Source organism: Rhinolophus ferrumequinum, chromosome 16 (assembly GCF_004115265.2).
Source record: "Rhinolophus ferrumequinum isolate MPI-CBG mRhiFer1 chromosome 16, mRhiFer1_v1.p, whole genome shotgun sequence".
NCBI lineage: Eukaryota > Metazoa > Chordata > Mammalia > Chiroptera > Rhinolophidae > Rhinolophus > Rhinolophus ferrumequinum.
Window position 1 is genome coordinate 22018155 of NC_046299.1, and position 19933 is coordinate 22038087.

The 19933-nt window shown below is 33.7% G+C and overlaps 1 protein-coding gene across 2 annotated transcripts in view; it reads left to right on the forward strand.

The window, feature by feature from the left end:
* Positions 1 to 19933, forward strand: part of NT5C2 (5'-nucleotidase, cytosolic II) — a 79329-nt gene that overhangs the window by 4831 nt on the left and 54565 nt on the right. The window contains exon 2 of one of the 2 annotated variants that reach the window (XM_033129967.1): positions 8932 to 9051. In XM_033129967.1, the coding sequence (XP_032985858.1) occupies positions 8951 to 9051 (101 nt within the window). In that variant the 5' untranslated portion in view covers positions 8932 to 8950. Of the gene's footprint in view, positions 1 to 8931; positions 9052 to 19933 lie in introns of those variants that run through there. The other variant, XM_033129966.1, reaches the window with a different exon arrangement.

Consider the following 19933-nt stretch of genomic DNA (forward strand, 5'->3'; position numbering starts at 1 on the left):
TCAACTTTGTCCACCTTTTCCTTTGTGGTTTGTGTTGTCTTTTATCCAAGAAAGCCTTCCTTACCTTGATGTCATAAGGCTATTCATCTGTATTTTCTTCTAAAAGTTACATGATTTTGCTTTTCATATTTAGGTTTATAAATGGTGTTATTGTTTCTGCTTAGTTTACCTTTAATATGATGTTCAGTTAGCATTTGTTACACATTTTTTCCTATCATTGAGTTTGTCAGAAAAATTACTCTCTGTAAATTTATAAGGACAGAACATCTCATCTTTTTATTATGCTCTAAATTTGGACCAGAACATTATAGAAAGTGAAAATTTAGAATTACCTATTATAGTCTAAATGTTTTACATTACAGATTTCCATTATTCTACAATATTTTGTCTAAAGTAATTTGACTATAAAGTTGAGTACTACATGGATTTTTCTAGTTATCCTTGAAAAATATTTGGCAAACTTTTTTTTAACTAGTCATGTTGAAATCTAGTTAGGCATTTGTGTATCTCTTGTTTATGTTTTAGAGCTCCTAAGTAAACCAGCTAAAAGTGTACAGGTTGAAACAGCTCTCACATCCTGTATCAAAATGGTAAGAATTTTAAGACATATCTGTAAGAATTTAATTGGTATCATGCTATAAATAAATTAAATAAATACCAAGATGTAACTTGGAGAGTACATATTAAAACCTTTCACAAATCTGAAGTCAGTAAATGCCATATTTTTAGCCTTGAATTATTTACTTTTGTAGTAGGTTTGATAAGATAATTTTATGTGGAACTAAGGAAACTTTAGGAAAAAAGAAACAAACCTATAGATGGTAGTAGATTAGATTTAGGATACTTAGATTGACATGAAAAAATGTGTAAAGTTGTATAGCTCTTGGCACTAATGGGTACTCTGAAGTTTTGACTCTGAAAGTAGAAAGGTATTGTGATGTTCCTCCAAACATAAAGTACTGCATTGTGCAGAGGCCACAGGGGTCAAACACCGTGGCCTCTAGCATTATGAATAATAATTGATTAAGGAGTATGTGCCAGCCACTTTTCTTAGCATCTTATACATATTAATGCACTGAAGCTGACCATTTTAGAATGGAAGAAACGAAAGTGATTGTATAATTAGTTCAGTTATAGAAGTCAAGAGTGCTGGAGCTAAACTGTGAACCCATATAGTGTGGCTTCAGAATCTGCACACTTCACCATAAGTATAATTCTATAACTTTGGTCAAATTATTTAACTTCCCTGTGTTGTTTTCTTCTTTGTATAATGAATATAATGGCATGTAATTCATACTGCTGTTGTGAGAAGTCAATTGAATAAAATATGTATGGTGCTTAGAATAACACATGAAAAAAAGTAACCACTCAATAAATGTTAGCTATTATGTTAGCCCTATGAAGGCATTGAACTCAGGCATATTTCTGAATTTTTACCCCAAAAAATGGACTAAACCATAAATGTGAGTTTATATTACAAAATGGTAGAACTACTGTCGTGATTATTTCTACCTTTCTGATTTTTTCTCTTTTTATTTTGTAAGAGGAAAGGTAACAGCTAAAACAAAGTTGAATGGTGAGCAGGAGCTCATTGGTAAGAGAATGAGTTCTTTGTGAAATAAAGCAGAATTTTTTGCCTGCTTTTTAAAAGATTATTCAAGAATCATTACTAAAGGCTCAAAGTATGGGTATATATTGGTTGAACGTAAAAACTGTTTGGCTGTTACCGTTATGCTGTTGAAAGGCCTTAACTATAGCAATATTTTGAAGAAATAGATGGCATACTACATATCCTCAAGCCCAATCTTTTAAAATGTTTTCTTTACATAATCTCTTATTCCTTTGTGTCAATAACCATGTTACTGAAGGTCTGGTATTACTCAAAACAGTCAGTTAGAAGCAACCTTAATATGCTGATGTAGAACAAATAGGTAGCATTTTGTGTGGTATGGCAGAGGTAATGGAATTCTAGGAGTAGAAGCAGAAAACCATTCAGAACAAAGTTCAGGTCTTTTTTTATATATTTTTGAAACATTAGGAATGTAGAAATAAATTTATATTTTCCAGTTATAGTTTCAGACTAGTGATTGGAGCATGCTGTTGCTTAAAAAAGAAAAACAAATCGTCATGGCAACAGGTACTGCATTTCTCACTTGACAAGATTGCTTCTCAGTTTTGTTATTTTCCATCAGTGAACAAGGAACCTTTTGTTCTAAGGCCTGATGTTGAAAGCAAAATATTAAATTAATCAAGCCAAGAATCTTATGCATTTCTGAACCAAGAGTAAGATTTCACAAAGTTTCATTTAGAGCATTGAAAAGAATTTGTGCAATATTGTTGCATTTTCAAGCTTATACAGAATTAGCTTCTGAAAGGCATAGAGCTCAAGGGTAGACATTTATTTCTGCCTGTATGTATCAAGACTGTTGTTAAGGGAGCTGGGGATATAGAAGCAAACAAAGTAAGTTTCACTCTCATGGCGCTTACATTTTAGAGAAAGGGACTGACTGTAAGCAAAACTGTCAGATGTGTCTGGAAGTGTTAAGTGTGTAAAAAAGAAAAATACAGCAGGGTAAGAGGATAGCAAATGATATGTGTGGGTAGGTAAATGCGATTTTATTAGTTGGAATTTGTTAGGAATGTATGGTACTACTTGGGACAAATGATGTGAAAAACTCAATAAGAATAGTGAAATGAAAAATGTACGAAAACTTCATCACGAACTGTTTAAAAGTATTTAAAACGATTTATATGCTCATATGTCAAGAATTAGGGTTATCAAAGCTTATGTATAAAATGTGCCTAACTTAGTGTGTACTAGGCATATGGTTGGAGGATATAGCCTTAACTTTTTCCATAAAGTAAACTAGTTTAATATGTGTAATATCCTATTAAAGTTGCATTTATGAAGGCTACAGTAAATTTCAGGTTGGTGAGAAAATTTTAAGAAACCATTCAAAATTATTTCCATTTAAGTTGCAGAGCAATGTTCATGTTCTTAGAATTTCTGATTATAAAACTTACAAATTCCAAGCTTTGTATTTCAAACACAAAATACATTCTAATGAAGTTTAGTAAAACATTGAGTGTTCATATTTACTTAATGTTACCATTACCTTATTATCTATATTGACACACTTATTCCATTGAAAAATGAATATTTGATTTAAACTGCCATGTGTATTAAACACTTGCCTGATAGACCTGTGCTACATATTGTTAAGTGCTACTCACTTCTTTCCAAGTGAATTACTGACATGACCTGAAACATATATTTTAAATCGCTTTGCTAACCATGCTGCAGATTGTTAAACTAACCAGGCTGCAGATTGCTAACAAGGTTATTACCGTTTGTGTTGTTCTGTCCTGTTTTCAGCAGTTGCCTGGAAATGTTGAGACAGCTGGTTTCCCTTTTTTTATGGAAGGGTGATGTTAGTGGTGAAAGGAACTATGTATGTTTTGCCTATGAAGTGTTTTTAAAGTGGAGACTACAGTATTCTAAATGCTTGAGAAAGGCATAGAGCTCAAGCGTAGACATTTATTTCGGCACGTGTATACATTTGAGAGTTCATTTCAGTTGTTACTCTTCAAGTACAACTACCCTTCAGGCTGTATATTTTATACTGAAATAAAAAATTATCTAACTGGGGCCGGCCCGGTGGCTCAGGTGGGTTGGAGCTCGGTGCTCCTAACTCCGAAGGCTGCCGGTTCAATTCCCACCTGGGCCAGTGGGCTATCAACCACAAGGTTGCCTGTTCGACTCCCAAAAGGCATGGTGGGCTCCACCCCCTGCAACTAGAAATGGCAACTGGACCTGGAGCTGAGCTGCACCCTCCACAACTAAGACTGAAAGGACAACAACTTAACTTGGAAAAAAGTCCTGGAAGTACACACTGTTCCCCAATAAAGTCCTGTTCCCCTTCCCCAATAAAATCTTAAAAAAAAAAAAAAAAATTTTAACTGTACCACTTTGTTTGAAAGGAATTAAATTTGAGCTTTTTCTTCAGTATTAGTTGCTGCTATGCCTTACTGAAAAAGTTACTCTTCAGCTTGACACTGTAAACAGGTGACAAATGAAATGTTTACCTATTTATTGGAGCTCTTTTTTTTTGGCCAGATTATAATCATGTTTAATTTTACTGTCACTATTGAAATATAGTTAAGCATTGGATAGACTGATTCTGGATAGAGTTCAAAAGTCTGTCATAGTAACGTTAAAATATTAGTTTTCATAGGAAAACTGTCACACAGAAATTGTTTGAAGATAATGATTTAAGCAAATCTCACCCTTTTACCTTCACGTAACTGTATAGACTTCATGGCAGATTTTATCCCATAATAGTGATAATATGATTATTTAATTATTTGTGTTTACATTTTTAGTTGAATAAAGATTTGTGTGACCTTTGATGAGACTCTTAAGTTGAATTTTTAAAATGAGTTTTGTTTAGTCCATGAGCGATCCAGAAAAGTGCTTTGAATTTTTCCTGTAAATAATTTGAAGTAATAAAAGTATAAAAATTTTTTGCGGAAATCTTTTCTTAGTGTATCTAATTTGTTAGGAAAGAAGGAAAAAAGGCCGGACTTTTAAAAAACAGTTTTATTGAAGTATAAATACATGCAACAATCTGCACATATTTTGACGTGTATACTGGGGGTGCCAAAAAATGTGTACACATTTTAAGAAAGGAAAAAATATTCTAATTGTAATAGTCAATATATACTGGTAACAAAAGATGAATACAAGTCATGTGTATACATTTTTTGGTACCCTCTGTATTTTGGGGCTCTGTTGTTGGGTGCATGTATGTTTATAATTGCTGTCTTGTTGGCAAATTGACCCTTTTGTCAGTATATAATGCATTCCTTTGTTTCTTGTAACAGTTTTTGATTTAAAAGTCAATTTGTATCTGATGTATATATAGCTTTCACTTATATTTGTATCTGATGTATAGCATTTCACTTATATTTGGTCATTATTTGCATAGAATATTTTTTCTTATCTTTACAATTTCAATTTCAGTTTGTGTCTTTGAATCTAAAGTGAGTCTCTTGTAGATAGTGTATTGTTGGAATATCTTTTTAATCCTTTCTGTCAACCTCTGCCTTCTGATGGGAGAGTTTAAACCATTTACATTTAAAGTAATTACTGATAAGAAAGGAGTTATTTTTGCCATTTTGCTATTTGCTTTCTATATGCCATTTTTTTGATCTCTCATTTCCTCTATTACTGCTACCTTTTGTGTTTAGTTGATGTTTTTAGTGAACTGTAAGAATCTTATAATACTACTATTTTGTCCCTACTCATTTTTGGGCTAGTGTTGTCATACATTTTATTTCTACATACGTTATAAATCTCGCAATACATGGTTATTTTGTTTCAAAGTTATCTTTTTAAAAGATTTAATAGTAGGAAAAATATTTTATGTTTATCTATTTCTTTGTATTGATTGATTTCCATCTGGTATTATTTTCCTCTTGCTCGAATGACTTCCTTTAAAATTTCTTTCAGTCTACTGGTGATGAAGTCTCAGTTTTTGTATGTCTGAAAAAGTATTTTATCTTTATTCCTGAAAGGTATTTTTGCCAGGTAAAGAATTCTAGGTTGACACTTTTTTTCTTTTAGTATTTTAAAGATGTTTTTCCACTTTCCTCTAGCTTCACTGCTTCAGATGAGAAATCTGCTTTTTTCTTCTCTACGTTATAGATCTTTTCTAGCCTTTTTAAGTTGGAAATTCATATTTTATTTAATTTTTCTTGAGTATTTGAATACTTTTTTAGTAAGAATTTTCCTTACCCTGTGATTTTTTAATAAATTTATTGGGGTAACATTTGTTAATAACATTATATAAATTTCAGGTATACAGCTTTATAATATAACATCTGTACACTCCATTGTGTGTCTACCTGCTTGTTAATATTTTCTCTTTATCATTCTTTTTAAGGAATTTGATTTTGATGTGCCTTGGTATAATTTCCTTGTTTCTTGTGCTTGGGGTTCACTTAGTTTTCTTGGATTTGTGGATTTATCATTTTCATTAAATTTGAAAATTTCACCCACTGTTTCTTTCAAGTTTTTTCCATCTTCTCTTTCTTTTTTCCTTTGTGACTTCCAATTACATGTATATTAAGCTGCTGGAAACCATTGCACAGCTCATTGGTGCTCTGTTAATGTTTTTTTAGTCTTTTTAAAATTTTAGTTTGGTTAGCTTCTATTGCTATGTCTTCAGGTTCACTAATCTTTAATCTGCCGTTGATCCCATCCAGCGTATTTTTCTTGTCAGATGTTGTGGTTGTCATTTTTAGATGTTTGATTTGAGTCTTTTTTTTTAATCTTTCATGCTTGTACTTAACATTTTCAGTTCTGTAGTTTTGGGGACACATGAAATATATTCAATTATAAATTGTGTATTAGATGATGTATTAATTGAATTACATATTATATATTGAATTTTATTCAATTATAATAACATGCTTGAGTGTTAATTCTATCATCTGTGACATTTATGGATTTATTTCTCATTTTGGATCATATTTTCTGCTTCTTTGGATGCTGCTAATTTTTGATTGGATGCCAAACATAAATTTTACCTTCTTGGATGCTGGATATTTTTGTATTCCTATGAATATTCTTGAGCTTTGTTTTTTGACATGGTTAAATTACTTGGAAGCAGTTTGATCCTTTCAGGTTTTGCTTTTAAGCTTCGGTAGGCAGGACTAGAGCAGTTTTTAGTTTAGATGATATTGCCCTACTGCAGTCACAAAACCCTCCCAAGTGTTTTACCTAATACTATGTAAATGTTGAGGTTTTCCATTTTGGCTGTTTTGGGCAGGAACTATTCCCAGCCTGTGTGAGCTTCGGGGATTGTTCCTTTATACCTTTAGGCCGGTTCTTTTTCAGGCCTCAGGTGGTTTCCTCATCCATATGTGTGCTAATAGTATGTGAATAAGATTAGAGAGTTCACCCTGTGCAGACGTCCGTAATTTTTAAAAGTAAAAAGAGGTAGACTTTTGTGAATACTGTTTGAGATTTTAGAAAATTTGAATGTGCCTAAGAATGTGTAACAATAAATAAATGAATTTTATTTCCTACGCTTTATTGTATGTACTATAATTGCAGTAGAACTGATGTTGAAGTCCTTTAATAGCATTCTGATCTCTCCTAATTCATCATAGAATACAGATTTCATTTCTGAGTCTTATTTAAATTTATGTAAGATATAGTGCTGGTCCTCACCTCCACCAAAAAAAGAAAAGAAAAAGAAGATCATTGAAGTTCCGTTGTAATTCTCTATTTTTAAATTTTCTTTTTTTGTCCACAAAATAATCTTGATTTGCTATATGAATTTTTAAAAAATAAAACCCTCGTAGTATATCTAAATTGTAATAGTTCAGCAAATAACTTCTCTCAAGTTAATTTTATACTTTAATAAGATTTTAACTAGACTCTTTTGTAAGTACCAGTGCTTTTATTCTATAAAGTATTTGGAAATCTTGATTACTTAAAAATTATTGCAGACCTAAGTATTAGGTTGGTGCAAAAGTAATTGTGATTTAAAAGGTTAAAAACAGTTGCAAAAACCGCAGTTGCTTTGGCACCAACCTAATATATATCCAAAAGAATTGGAAACTGGTACATTGTATGTATAGGTTCATAGCAGCACTATTTATAATAGGCGAAAAGTGGAAATAATCTTAATGTCCATCAGCAGATAAATGGATAACAAATTGTGGTATATACATACAGAGGAATAGTTATTATCCAGGCATTAAAAGGAATGAAGTATGTGAGGCGTAGTACAACATAGATGGAACTTGAAAATATGCTAAGTGAAAGAAGCCAAATGCAAAAGGTTACGTATTGTATGATTCTGTTTACATTAAATTTCCCGAATAGATAAATCCATAGAGGCAGAACCTAGATTGGTGGTTGCCAGGGGCTGGGGATTGGGGATAATGGGGAGAACTTAATGGGTAAGGGGTTTTACTTTGTAGTGATGGAAATATTTTGAAACTAATAGAGGTGGTGGTTACATAACATTATGAATGTACTAAGTGCCACTGACTTATGCACTTTAAAATGATTAATTTGTGTATGTTAATTTTGCCTCTGTAAATTATTTAAAAGCTGCAAAGATGATTTATTTAAAAATTGACTTAATGTCATAAATGATGTTAACATTTTCAAAATTAGAAATAAGTTAGGTTGCAGATGTTTTCACATTGGTATTTTAATAAAATGTTAAATTTCTTAACTCTAAAAGGATATTTTTAATCCTTCTTTAAAACTATTTACAGATGAAACCTCAAAAATAGAAGTGAAACCTAGAACAATGCCTAGTGTTCAGGTACTCCAGGTAGACACTTAGCAGCTCGCCTCCTTTTCGATGTTTACTGTAACGAGATGAAGAGTTTTAGTTTATTCTAGTCCATAGTTTTTTATACCAGCTGAAAGGCTGAAAGATAATATTTTATATAAAAGTATAAAAGCATTATATATAGAAAGCAAACATTACTTACTTTTGTACCACTGTTCATTAAGGTTAATATGTTGATCAGAATTTAAAAATTGTTTACTTTACACATTTTGAAACGTTAACTGAAAATTATGTATTTCCATAAATCTGTGGTCTCAGTCTCTTTTCTAGAACCGGATTAAAGTTATTATTGGCAGTTATGCTTAATTATTTGGAAGAGATACACATGATCTTTCTGGGTAGAAGTTGTCATATGAAATTATTTTCCTAAAGTCACATAGTTTAGAAGTGTCAGTATATCTTCCATAAATTTATCGTATTCAGTACATTTAAATAGATAATTATATCAGGCAATTGGCAAGCTAGAGTTTTTCTAATTTTTAAAAACATCAGATATCAGCATACAGATACCAATATTCAGCTGCTAAATTACAGTACTGATTGTCTTTTCTAGAATTCAACGTACAATTAAAATGACAACCTCCTGGAGTGATCGGTTACAAAATGCAGCAGATATGCCTGCTAACATGGACAAGCATGCTCTGAAAAAGTATCGGCGAGAAGCCTATCATCGGTGAGTATTTTGTCTATTTAATCTTCAAAACAGCTCTGTAAAGTGAGTACGTATCATCTTCATTTTATAGATGATGAAATTAATGTACAGAGAAGTTAGGACAAATTACCTAGATCATATAGTTAGTTTATAGTTCAAACCCAGTCCAAAGTCCAGACTTTTAACCACGCATACATTATACTGCTGCTGACTTTTATTTAAAATTTCTCACTGCTGCTTATTAATAAAAGCCCTTAAGAGTAGAAAGTTTTCAGCTGCTGCAAAATTGCACCTTAATAAGAATGAAATTCTCAATTGACATTTACCACAAATTGATTATAATCTTTAAATAGATTTTTAAAATTGTATGTACTTGCTACTGTGTGTTAGATTGAATGTGGGTTACTCTGGGTATTAGCAACATTTTCTTATATTGATACAAGACTTCAAAATTTTCTCTAAATCATTTTTCTTTATTAAACATTCAAAATGTATTTTCAGTTTGCCATTTTTAATAGATTCAATTAAATGGCTGCTTCTACCTAAATCTTAAGTAGCTAAGATACTTAGAAGTAGGTACTGCATTTAGGAATCATTTGTTTTTAGAAGAAGTTAGAAGTTTATACTTCCTGTAAATTTATAGGATAGAAAGATCTGGCTCCTACTAGAACTATCTCTGCCTCCCATTCTAAGGAAAGTCAGGAATAAATAGAAGTGGTGGTGTGTTGGTAGTGCTAAAACGTTGCATGGGAACTCCAGGAAGTCTACAACTCATAATTATTCATTTGTTGTGGGACTAGAGGAAAGAGGAAATGTTACTTTTTTTTTTTTTTTTTTTTTTTTTTAAGATTTTATTGGGGAAGGGGAACAGGACTTTTTTTCCAAGTCAAGTTGTTGTCCTTTCAGTCTTAGTTGTGGAGGGCGCAGCTCAGCTCCAGGTCCAGTTGCCGTTACTAGTTGCAGGGGGCGCAGCCCACCATCCCCTGCAGGAGTCAAACCGGCAACCTTGTGGTTGAGAGGACGCGCTCCATCCAACTGAGCCAGCCCGGAGCTCAGCAGCAGCTCAGCTCAAGGTGCCACGTTCAATCTTAGTTGCAGGGGGCGCTGTCCACCATCCCTTGCGGGACTTGAGGAATTGAACTGACAACCTTGTGGTTGAGAGCCCACTGGCCCAATGTGGGAATCGAACCGGTAACCTTCGGAGTTAGGAGCATGGAGCTCTAACCGCCTGAGCCACGGGCCGGCCCGGGAATGTTACTTTTAAAATTTTTTAAATATTTCTGGAAAAATGTCTAAACTTGTTTATACAGATAAGTTAAAATAATTCTGACAAAAAAACAATTCTGATTCCATTCTTCTCTGTATAGAAAGCTAGGTCAGAATTAGGTAACATTTTGGTATTTTAGAAGAGTTAATATTTTGAAGAAAATAGTTACTTGATATTGAATGTTTTAAAAGTTAACTATTGTATTAATAGTTGGTTTTTAAAGTAGTCTGGTGACATTTGCCTGATGGTAGGTCACTCACTAGCTTTTTAAAAATTTACTACAATATTTATTAATGTTAACATTATGAAAAAAAAGTAATAATAGGGACAAACATTGTAAGTACTACTTGTGCTATATAATAATCTCTTGAAAGCTTATATCAAGAGATAGTTCAAGATGAAAAATTAAAAACCAACTTTCAAAAGCAAAAATCTTTACATTCAAATTAATTAACTCACTATATATATAAACTTTTATCACTTTCTGCATATATAAACTTTTATCACTTTTTATCACTTTCTGCTAACCTGTATCACATTCTTAGAAGGATGCAAATAGTGAACCCTTAACCTCCCGAAGAGTGCTAACTTTTGTACTCTGAGGGTTTAAAACATGGGTACTGCCCTTTCCAAATTCCAAATCTTTAATTCTGCTTTTTCTTTTTGCTTGTTATATTCATTGGAAACGTTCATAACTCCTATATTCTTAATTTGGTTTGGTCAAAGGGGTTTTATGTGTTCTTAGCATCCAAAACAATTTCAAGTCTTTGTTGAATGGGCTGAACAACAGCTTCATGCAGTGGAAACCATCCTTTTTCATCAGCTTAATCCAATGCATATTTATATTTCATATACTCTGGAAGGTCAAGAATGTGACCTAGATTAAACATGTGGGCTTACAACACACATCTCTTGGCAAAGTAGAAGCTCCAGTCCATCCCACTGTAAGCAATATACCCATTTACTTTGTTTTATAGCCTCCACAGTTTTCTGTTTTGATCACTTAGTGGCGCAAATCTACCAGGGAAAGAAAAGAAAGATATATTTATGGTAGTGCTATGCTTCAAGGTGCCAAACAATTTAATATATATTGAGTTTTCTACATAATTTTAATAATCAAGATCTACCTTGATCTATCTTCCTTGATTTAATAATCAAGGAAATGCACGCAACTGATTTTATCTACTTTAAAAATGTAAAAATCTAAGAGTCAGATACATATATTTATGATACATTGGACATAGGAACATTAATGAAGATGACAAAATACAAAATTATAATATCGTCTCTGAAATTAGTGCTAAGCAGTGAAAAAGAAGTTAACAATTGGCGTCAGAGTCAGAAGCGCTGAGTTCAGATTTTATGAAATTGTGATTGTGGGGAGGCCAATTTGCCTCTCTCTGGGTGGTGTTTCTTGATCTGTAAAGAGATGGGGTTAAATAAAGAAGATCTCTAAGGTTTCTTCCAACTTTAGAAACTTTGTTCAATAATTTTTTTTTGCTTTGAACTTAATAATTGTGAATTAGTAATTGCTTACATGGGAGCTTATGATCCACAACTGCATGCTAGAATCTTTAATCAACTGATCCACAAATGAAAACATTTACTGAACAAACTCACAGTCAACTGGCCCAGCGGGTCATAGTTTTAACCCCCATGACAATTCTCTGGTGCATGTTTATGCAAAGGAAAAAAGGTATTTCATAACAAACTGATGTAACTATTAAGCAGAAACATCTGCTATGCAGCATTTCTAGATGTTTAGGCTGCTGTTATTCCTTAAACCCTGAAAAAGTAAAAACATTTTAGGTTCTCTTTAAGGTATAAAGACTCAAAATCAATCAGTTGTGCTAATGATTCTCAGTGTGTGAGACATGTTGCTAGATATGCATGGGAATTAAAGTGTAAAACAGTGTTTATGTGTATCTATATAAATAAAATACTTGCATTTGGGAGAGATTTATTTGTAGAGAGGTGTTTTTTACTTTCTGTTCAATTATTTGCTTAATGTTTAGGCTATAAAGTATACATTTGGTTATGATGTAACATATTTATCAGTGGAAACTAGAGCTAGAATTAAGCAATGAGGAGAGATCATCTAGTAAACATCAAGTGTCCTAATTGTATTTACTATGTCATAGCCTAAGTGCACTTCTGATTCATTTGGAATATTTCCTGGAAGATTTTAATAGGCTCTGCACACTACATTCTCCATATAGTTAAGTGTAATCTAAACTCTTCAAGGGTTTGAATTTTCAGATCATTCAGAAGTTTTTTTTCTTTATTTTATTATTGTGGTAAAGTATATATAACATAAAATTTACCATCTTAACCATTTTTAAGTGTGCAGTTCAGTGGTATTAACTATATTCACATTGTTGAGCAGCCATCACCACCATCCATCCCCGTAACTCTTTCATCTTGTAAAATTGGAACTCTGCACCTGTTAAACAATTCCCTATTCTCCCCTCTCCCTCCAGCCCCTGACAAACAACCACCATTATCCTTTCGACTATTCTAAGTGGAATCATACAGTATTTGTATGATTATAAGTGGAATCATACAGTATTTGTCTTTTTGTGACTGGCTTATTTCACTGAGCATGTCTTCAAAGTTTAGCCATGTTGTAGCATATTGCAAAATTTCCTTTTAATATAAAAAATCGGGTTCTTGAACTCTTACAGATATTTGCTTTTGTTAATTAAAAATTTTAAATAGAAACCATTTAGCAGACATTTGTTTTAGTTTTCTAGTTAAGTCAATTTGTAAAGTATTCTGTTTCCAGAGCTTTTTATTCAAGCCATTTATTGGAGTTGGGAATTTATCATTGGTTAAATCCGGCAGACTGTTAATGATCATTTATCATAAACTCTACATTGTATAAGATGACTTAGAATTCACTTTTAAAAGAAGCTAAATATTTTTAGGTAAGTAAATAAACATCTATCTTTCAGTCTTTTTCTTGCTTAATATTAGTCTTCTGAATTTCAAAATGGAAACGATGGTCATGCGTCATTATTAAGAAACTAGCCTTCAGAATGTGTGATTGTTCTTCTATTTCCTCATTAATGGCTGTTGAGTCTTGTAGGCTGAGGATAGTCATCAGGCCAAACCCTCCACTGAAATGTTTTGCTATATGGTCAGAAGATAGGCTGAGCTGTTCAGATATGATAGTGGCTTGAAGGAGGCAGGTTAGACAGTTACCTCTTCAACAGCCCCTTGTTTAACACCTAGATTCTAATAGTGATCAGTACAGATCAGAATTTCTATCTACAAAATCCAAGAATGGAACAATTACATTTTTCATCTGCTCTCCACATTGCCTGTGTCCAGGATGCTGAAGTGAGGTATTTGGTTTTACCCTTTTAAAGTTTCGATGGTTAGTACAGAAGAATTTCTGTGAGTTGGCCCTTTTTGACAACAGCTTAGGAATTCAGCAGTGGTTTTTATCATGTTGAATTGAAATTTGATAAGTAGGTGAGCTGGTGAATTTTTGGTTAACATGTCTTTTGCCTTACTTTAAAAGACATTGCAATCACTTTGTTTTTAAGTTCTTTATATATTTATCTGAGATTATTTTTTAAAATGAAATTTAGGCTTCGAAAACCATACCAGTCTTTATTTAAACCTGTTGAATAATAGTTTCTTCTCCAATAAAAATAAATGTATTGTACATGTTGAAGGAATAAAAAGGAATTTGTGTACTTATATAAAATTATTTTGTAGTACCTGTTGCCTAGAACAGTAGCGGAATTAGAAATGATGATTTTTTTTTAACCTCAGATTAAAAACAGGTATTGGGTTTTATAGAGACAGAGACTGACAGTTTGATAATTTTACTTTACTTCTCTCTTAACCCTTATGGATATCACATGAATATCATTCAGCTTTAGTTGTGTTATGGATCAAGTTGGCTTAACCTGTCATTTTAGTATGGGATCAAATATTCAAATGGATATGTTATTAAAATTTCAATAACCATTTTATAAATTGAAAATTACATGGAAAATACATGTTCTCAGGAATGCCAAGGAGCCATGTTTCCTAAATAATGTACAGATGGCATATATCTTGTCAGAATAAGAAGAATCAGGTAGAGTATCAGAACTGTGTTAAAAATTTTTTGTTAGTATATCATTCTAATGCTTTGATCAGCGTTTCACATTCCTAGGGAATGACAGATGAGGATTCAAGGACTGGTAAGATTTTTTTAGGCTACTTATTTCACCCAAAGCATTTTATCTATGGGATATTATTCAGTAGTAAAAGGGAATGAACTATTAATACAGACAGCTTTGATCTATCTCAAGAAAATTATGTTGAATTAATAAAGCTGGTCTCAAAATGTTATATGCTGTATAATTCCTTGTCTGTAACATTTTTGAAATGACAAAATTACGGAGATTGAAACCAGAGTAGTGGTTCCCAGGGGTTAGAGATTGGGGTGGGTAGAGGGAGGTGGATGTATCCATAAAACAATAGCCTAAGGTTGGAATCCTTGTGATAGAGCTGTTTTGTATCTTGGCTCTAGTGGTGATTACAGGAATCTCTACACACACAAATGGGTGTAAGAGTATGTAAAAATGGTGAAATCTGAATAAGGTTGGTGAATTGTGTCAATGTCAGTTTCCTGATTGTGACATTGTACTATATTTATGCAAGTTGTTTCTGTTGGGGGAAACTGGGTGAACAGTACAGAGGTTATGTCTGTTATTTCTTATTCCTACATGTGAATCTACAATTATCTCAACATAAAAAGTTTAATTTTAAGAATAGTCTTAGTGACATCCGTTTTCTTACATCATAGGTATTTCTTGTCTGTTTTAAATACAGTGGTCTTTATAATGTGTGGTGGTATACTATTAGGTTGGTGCAAAAGTAATTGTGGTTTAAAAGGTTAAAACTAATTGCAAAAACCTCAGTTACTTTTACACCAACCTAATACTTTGTAGAATACAAATTCTCTAAACTTGATTGTTCAAAAGAAGATACTGGATCCTAAAACATTCTCAGTTGTTTCTCTGCTTCTTCCAAAAACAATATACCTAGAAGTAAAATTAAAAGGAAAAGTGGTGGTGGTGACGGCAGCAGTGGCAAGGAAGAGAAAGAATACAAGATAGCAGATCTTTGATTTAATGAAACCTTGTGATAAACTCATGTTGAGGAAATATTGTTCATAGATAGCATATTTCACTTTCAAGGACTCTTTTGTGTATGGCTTCTTTTATTCAATGTAAAGTCTGAGAGAGACTCATCCAGGTTTTTGTGTGTATCAGTTATTTGTTCTTTGTTATTACTATATGGCATCCTATTGTATCAATATGCTATAGTTTATTTATTGCTTTTCTGTTGATGGACTTTTGGGCTTTTTATAGTTTTTAGCAATTAAGTATAAAGCTATTATAGACTGAGAAAATATTTGTAAATCACACATTTGATAAAGAAGTTGTATCCAGAGTACATAAAGAACTTTTAAAATTCAACAATATGAAAACAACCCAATGAAGAAATAGGCAAAATACTGACATGTCACTGTAGAGGACATATGGATGGCATAAAAGCACATGTTTAACATTATTAGCCATTAGGAAATACAAATTAAAACCACAATGTACATGCCTATTAAAATGGCTAAAATAAAAAATACTGGCAATACCACATATTGTCAAGGGTGGGGAGCAACTGGAACTCTGTACATTGCTAATAGAAGGCAAAATGGTACAGCCACTCTGCAAAACAGTTTGGTAGTTTCTTATAGAGACATCATATGACTCAGAAATCTTATTCCTAGGTATTTACCCTAGAGAAATGAAAACTTACACACACAAAAAACTGTGCACAAATGTTTATAGTACCTCCGTTTAAGATTGCCTCAAACTGGAAACAACTCTATATATCCCTCAATGGTGAATGCATAAACAAAATGCAGTATATCTATACAATGAAATGTAGCTCAGGAAAAAGGAGCAAGCTATTGATACACATAGCAACTGGGCTGACTCTCAAAGAAGCCAGTCTCAAAAGACTAACCGCTGCATGAGTCTATTTATATGACGTTCACAAAGGCAATGATAATGACAGAGAACAAGTCAGAGGAGGGGAAGTGTGAGTGCAAAAAGAGAGCAGGAGAGAGTTTTTGGGGTGGTGGAGCTGTTTTGATTCCTGATTGTGGTGGTTTTACATGAATCTATAAATGCGTTAAAATCCATAGTCATGTATACCTCTAAAGTTCAATTTTACTGTAGTTTAATTTAAAAATATAGGGGTAATGTTGTAAACATTCTTGAACATATCTTTTGGTGGGTATATACACTCATTTCTCTTGGCTTCTACCTAGGAATAGGATTCCCAGGCCATAGGTAAACATCTGTTTATTTTTAGTAGATACTGCAAAATAGATTTCCCAACTGGTTGGTCTGATTTATAGTTCTACCTGCAATGTATGAGAGCTGCGTCACCAATACTTTAGTATTGATCTTTTGATTATTCTGGTGGATATGGTATCTCCTTTTGGTTTTAATTTTTAAGTAATTAGGTTGAATAGCTCTTTATATATTAAGTAGCCATTTAGAGATCCTCTTTTGTGACTTGTTTATTCAAGTCATTTGCCAGTTGGTTTCTCTTTTTCTTACTGATTTGTCTTTATGTATTTTTTTTTAAACAGCTCTATTGAGATATAATTCACATAACATAATACAGTATACAATTCAGTGTTTTTAGTATATCAAGAGTTATATAACCATCACCATTATCTAATTTTAGAACATTTTCATCACCCCAAAAAGAAACCCCATACTCATTAGTAATCGCTCCCCATTCTCTTCTCTCTCCAGCCCCTGGTGACCACTAATTTACTTTCCGCCTTTATGGAATTGCCTGTTCTGGACATTTTATATCAGTGGAATCATATAGTATGTGGTGTTCTGTGTCTGGCATCTTGACGTAACATAATGTTTTCAAGGTTTATTGTGTTGTACCATGTAGTTGTATAAGTATCAGAATACTTTTGTATGTCTACTGAAATAGTTGTATTTTTTTTTGTCCTTTTAAATATTGTTTTTGTATGTTGAAGCATCCTTGCTCTCCTGGGGCAAATCTCATTTGGTCATGATGTATAATTCTCTAACTGGGCCATTGGGTTTGGTTTGCTAGTATTTTGTTGAGGATTTTTAGCATCTATATTCATAAGGGATATTGTTCTATATTTTTCTTTCCTTGTGATGTCTTAACTGGCTTTGATATCAAGATATACTACAGGCTACACAGAATGATCTGCGAAGTGTTACAGCTTCTGTTTTTTAGAAGAGATTAAGAGGGATTGGTATTCTTCTTTAAACATTTGATAGAATTCAAGTGAAGCTATCAGTTCTGAGCTTTTCTTTGTTGAAAGTTTTTTGATTACCAGCTTAATCTCTTCATTTATTATATATAGGTCCATTCAAATTCTCTATTTCTCCTTGCGTCAGTATCGGTAGTTTGTGTGTTTCTAGGTATTTGTCCATTTCATCTCTGTTACCTAATATATTGGCCTACAGTTGTTTATAGTATTCCTTTATATTTCTTTTTATTCCTGTAAGGTCAGTGGTAATGTCTCTGTTTTCATTCCTGATTTTAGTAATTTGCCCTCTGTCCTTCGTCATCATCAGTTTAGCTACATGTTTGCCTATTTTTTTTATTTTTCTCCAGTGTTTTTCTATTATGTTTATCTCTGCTCTAATTTTTACTGTTTCCTTCCTTTTGCTTGTTTTGAGGTTTAATTTGCTCTTTTCTAATTTCTTAAGATGGAAGATTAAGTCACTGATTTGAGATAATACTTCTTGTTTAATACATGCACTTACAGCTATAAGTTTTCCTCTGAGAACAGCTTTCACTGCATCCTATAAATTTCAGTATGTTATGTTTTTGTTTTCAATTATCTCTAAATATTTTCTAATTTCCCTTGTGATTTCTTTTTAACCCATTGGTTATTGAGGAAAGTGTTGTTGAATTTACACATATTTGTCAATGACCTAAATTACCCTTGGTTGAAGGGTATTGAACCCTTGGTTGAAGAATGTATTTTGTATGAGTCAGTGCTTTAAAATTTATTGAGGTTTGGTTTATGGGCTAGCACATGGTCTGTCTTGTATAATTTTCTATATTTAATTGACAGGAATGTGTATTCTGCTTATTTTGGTGGAGTATTCTAGAAATGTCTTTATTCATGAAGGCTATTTTTACTGGGTATACATTCTTACACATACTTTAGAAATCATGAGTTCATACTATTATTTCCAATTCCAGTTTATCCTGAGAAGGTTCTTTTTTTCCTTTCCTTTCCTTTCCTTTCCTTTCCTTTCCTTTCCTTTCCTTTTTCCTTTTCCTTTTCCTTCCCTTTCCTTCTTTTTAATACCCTTGCCTCCTCTCCACCCCTAACAGAAGTCTTCTATATGTTCATCTCCAGTGCAGCTAAATCAAGCTGCTCGGAGTTAACCAAATAATAGAAATAGGTCTAGTCCTCCTACAACTGGCCACCAAGTATTCTGTAAATCAGGGAATGAGAATGAAAGGTCCTACCCCAGTGGCAAAAACTATAGCATATACCTCACCACATTCCCGGAACAATATCATTTCAGGGATCACAGAAACTACACCTTTTACCCACCCCTTTGGGTCATCCCTGCTCAAAACAACCAGAACCTCCAAGCCCCAGGTTCAGTTGCCAGCCCAACCTCACGCCCACTCCCAAACACAATTTCCTTTTCCATCTCCAGCTCTGCTGTTCCTCCCCAGCTTCTCCTGGGTCAGTAGCCTCTTCTCCCCAGGGGTCCAAGTCAGCCCAGCTGTCACCATCTCCTCCACCCTCCCACCCCCTATTCTTCTCTCATCTGCTCTACCTCTCCACTGGCCCGGAGCATACACAAAGCCTGTGGTAATACTGAGAGCTCCTGGGCACCAATAGGTGGGACTAGGTTTTCCAGGCGGGAATTCCCACCCATTCTCAGGAATTTGTTTCGCTTTCCTGTTCCCGAATCCCGAGATATAAACTGTTTTCTGTTCTCCACATTGAATCGTTTCCACAAAGAGACGACCGACACTAACAACCACCTGGGTTCAAGGAGCTGATTTTCCCGATTTCCCGACCAACTTTTCTCGGGATTTGGGAACAGGAAAGCGAAAAAAATTCCTGAGAATGGGCGGGAATTCCCCCCGGAAACCCTAGGTGGGATGGGGCACAAAGGAGGAGGAGAAGGCCGGGAGGCAGCTTCCTTTGTAACAGACATTCATACCTGCACACCAGCTCCCTCCTGTTTCCTCTCTCTCCTTCCTGAGCCATTCCTGCTCAAGAGGGAGAGAGTGGAGGAGGGAGGGGAGAGAAAGAGGGAGTGCCTCACCCACTGAGGAGAGGGGAAATGGCTCCTGACCGAAGAAGGACAGATAGGAAATGCCAACGTAGGACAGATAGGAAATGGCAGGGGTGGGGTTGAGAGAGGTAGCCAGGGAAAGACTACCCTCACAGAAGACTTCCCCAATTATTACCTGGCCCCAGGTCCAAATGTCACAGTTCTCAAGAAGCCACCCTAACATCCAAGGCAATGGAAGACAGACATGAAGGTAATACTATCAGAGGGACTGGATTCCTCCCTCAATCATAAC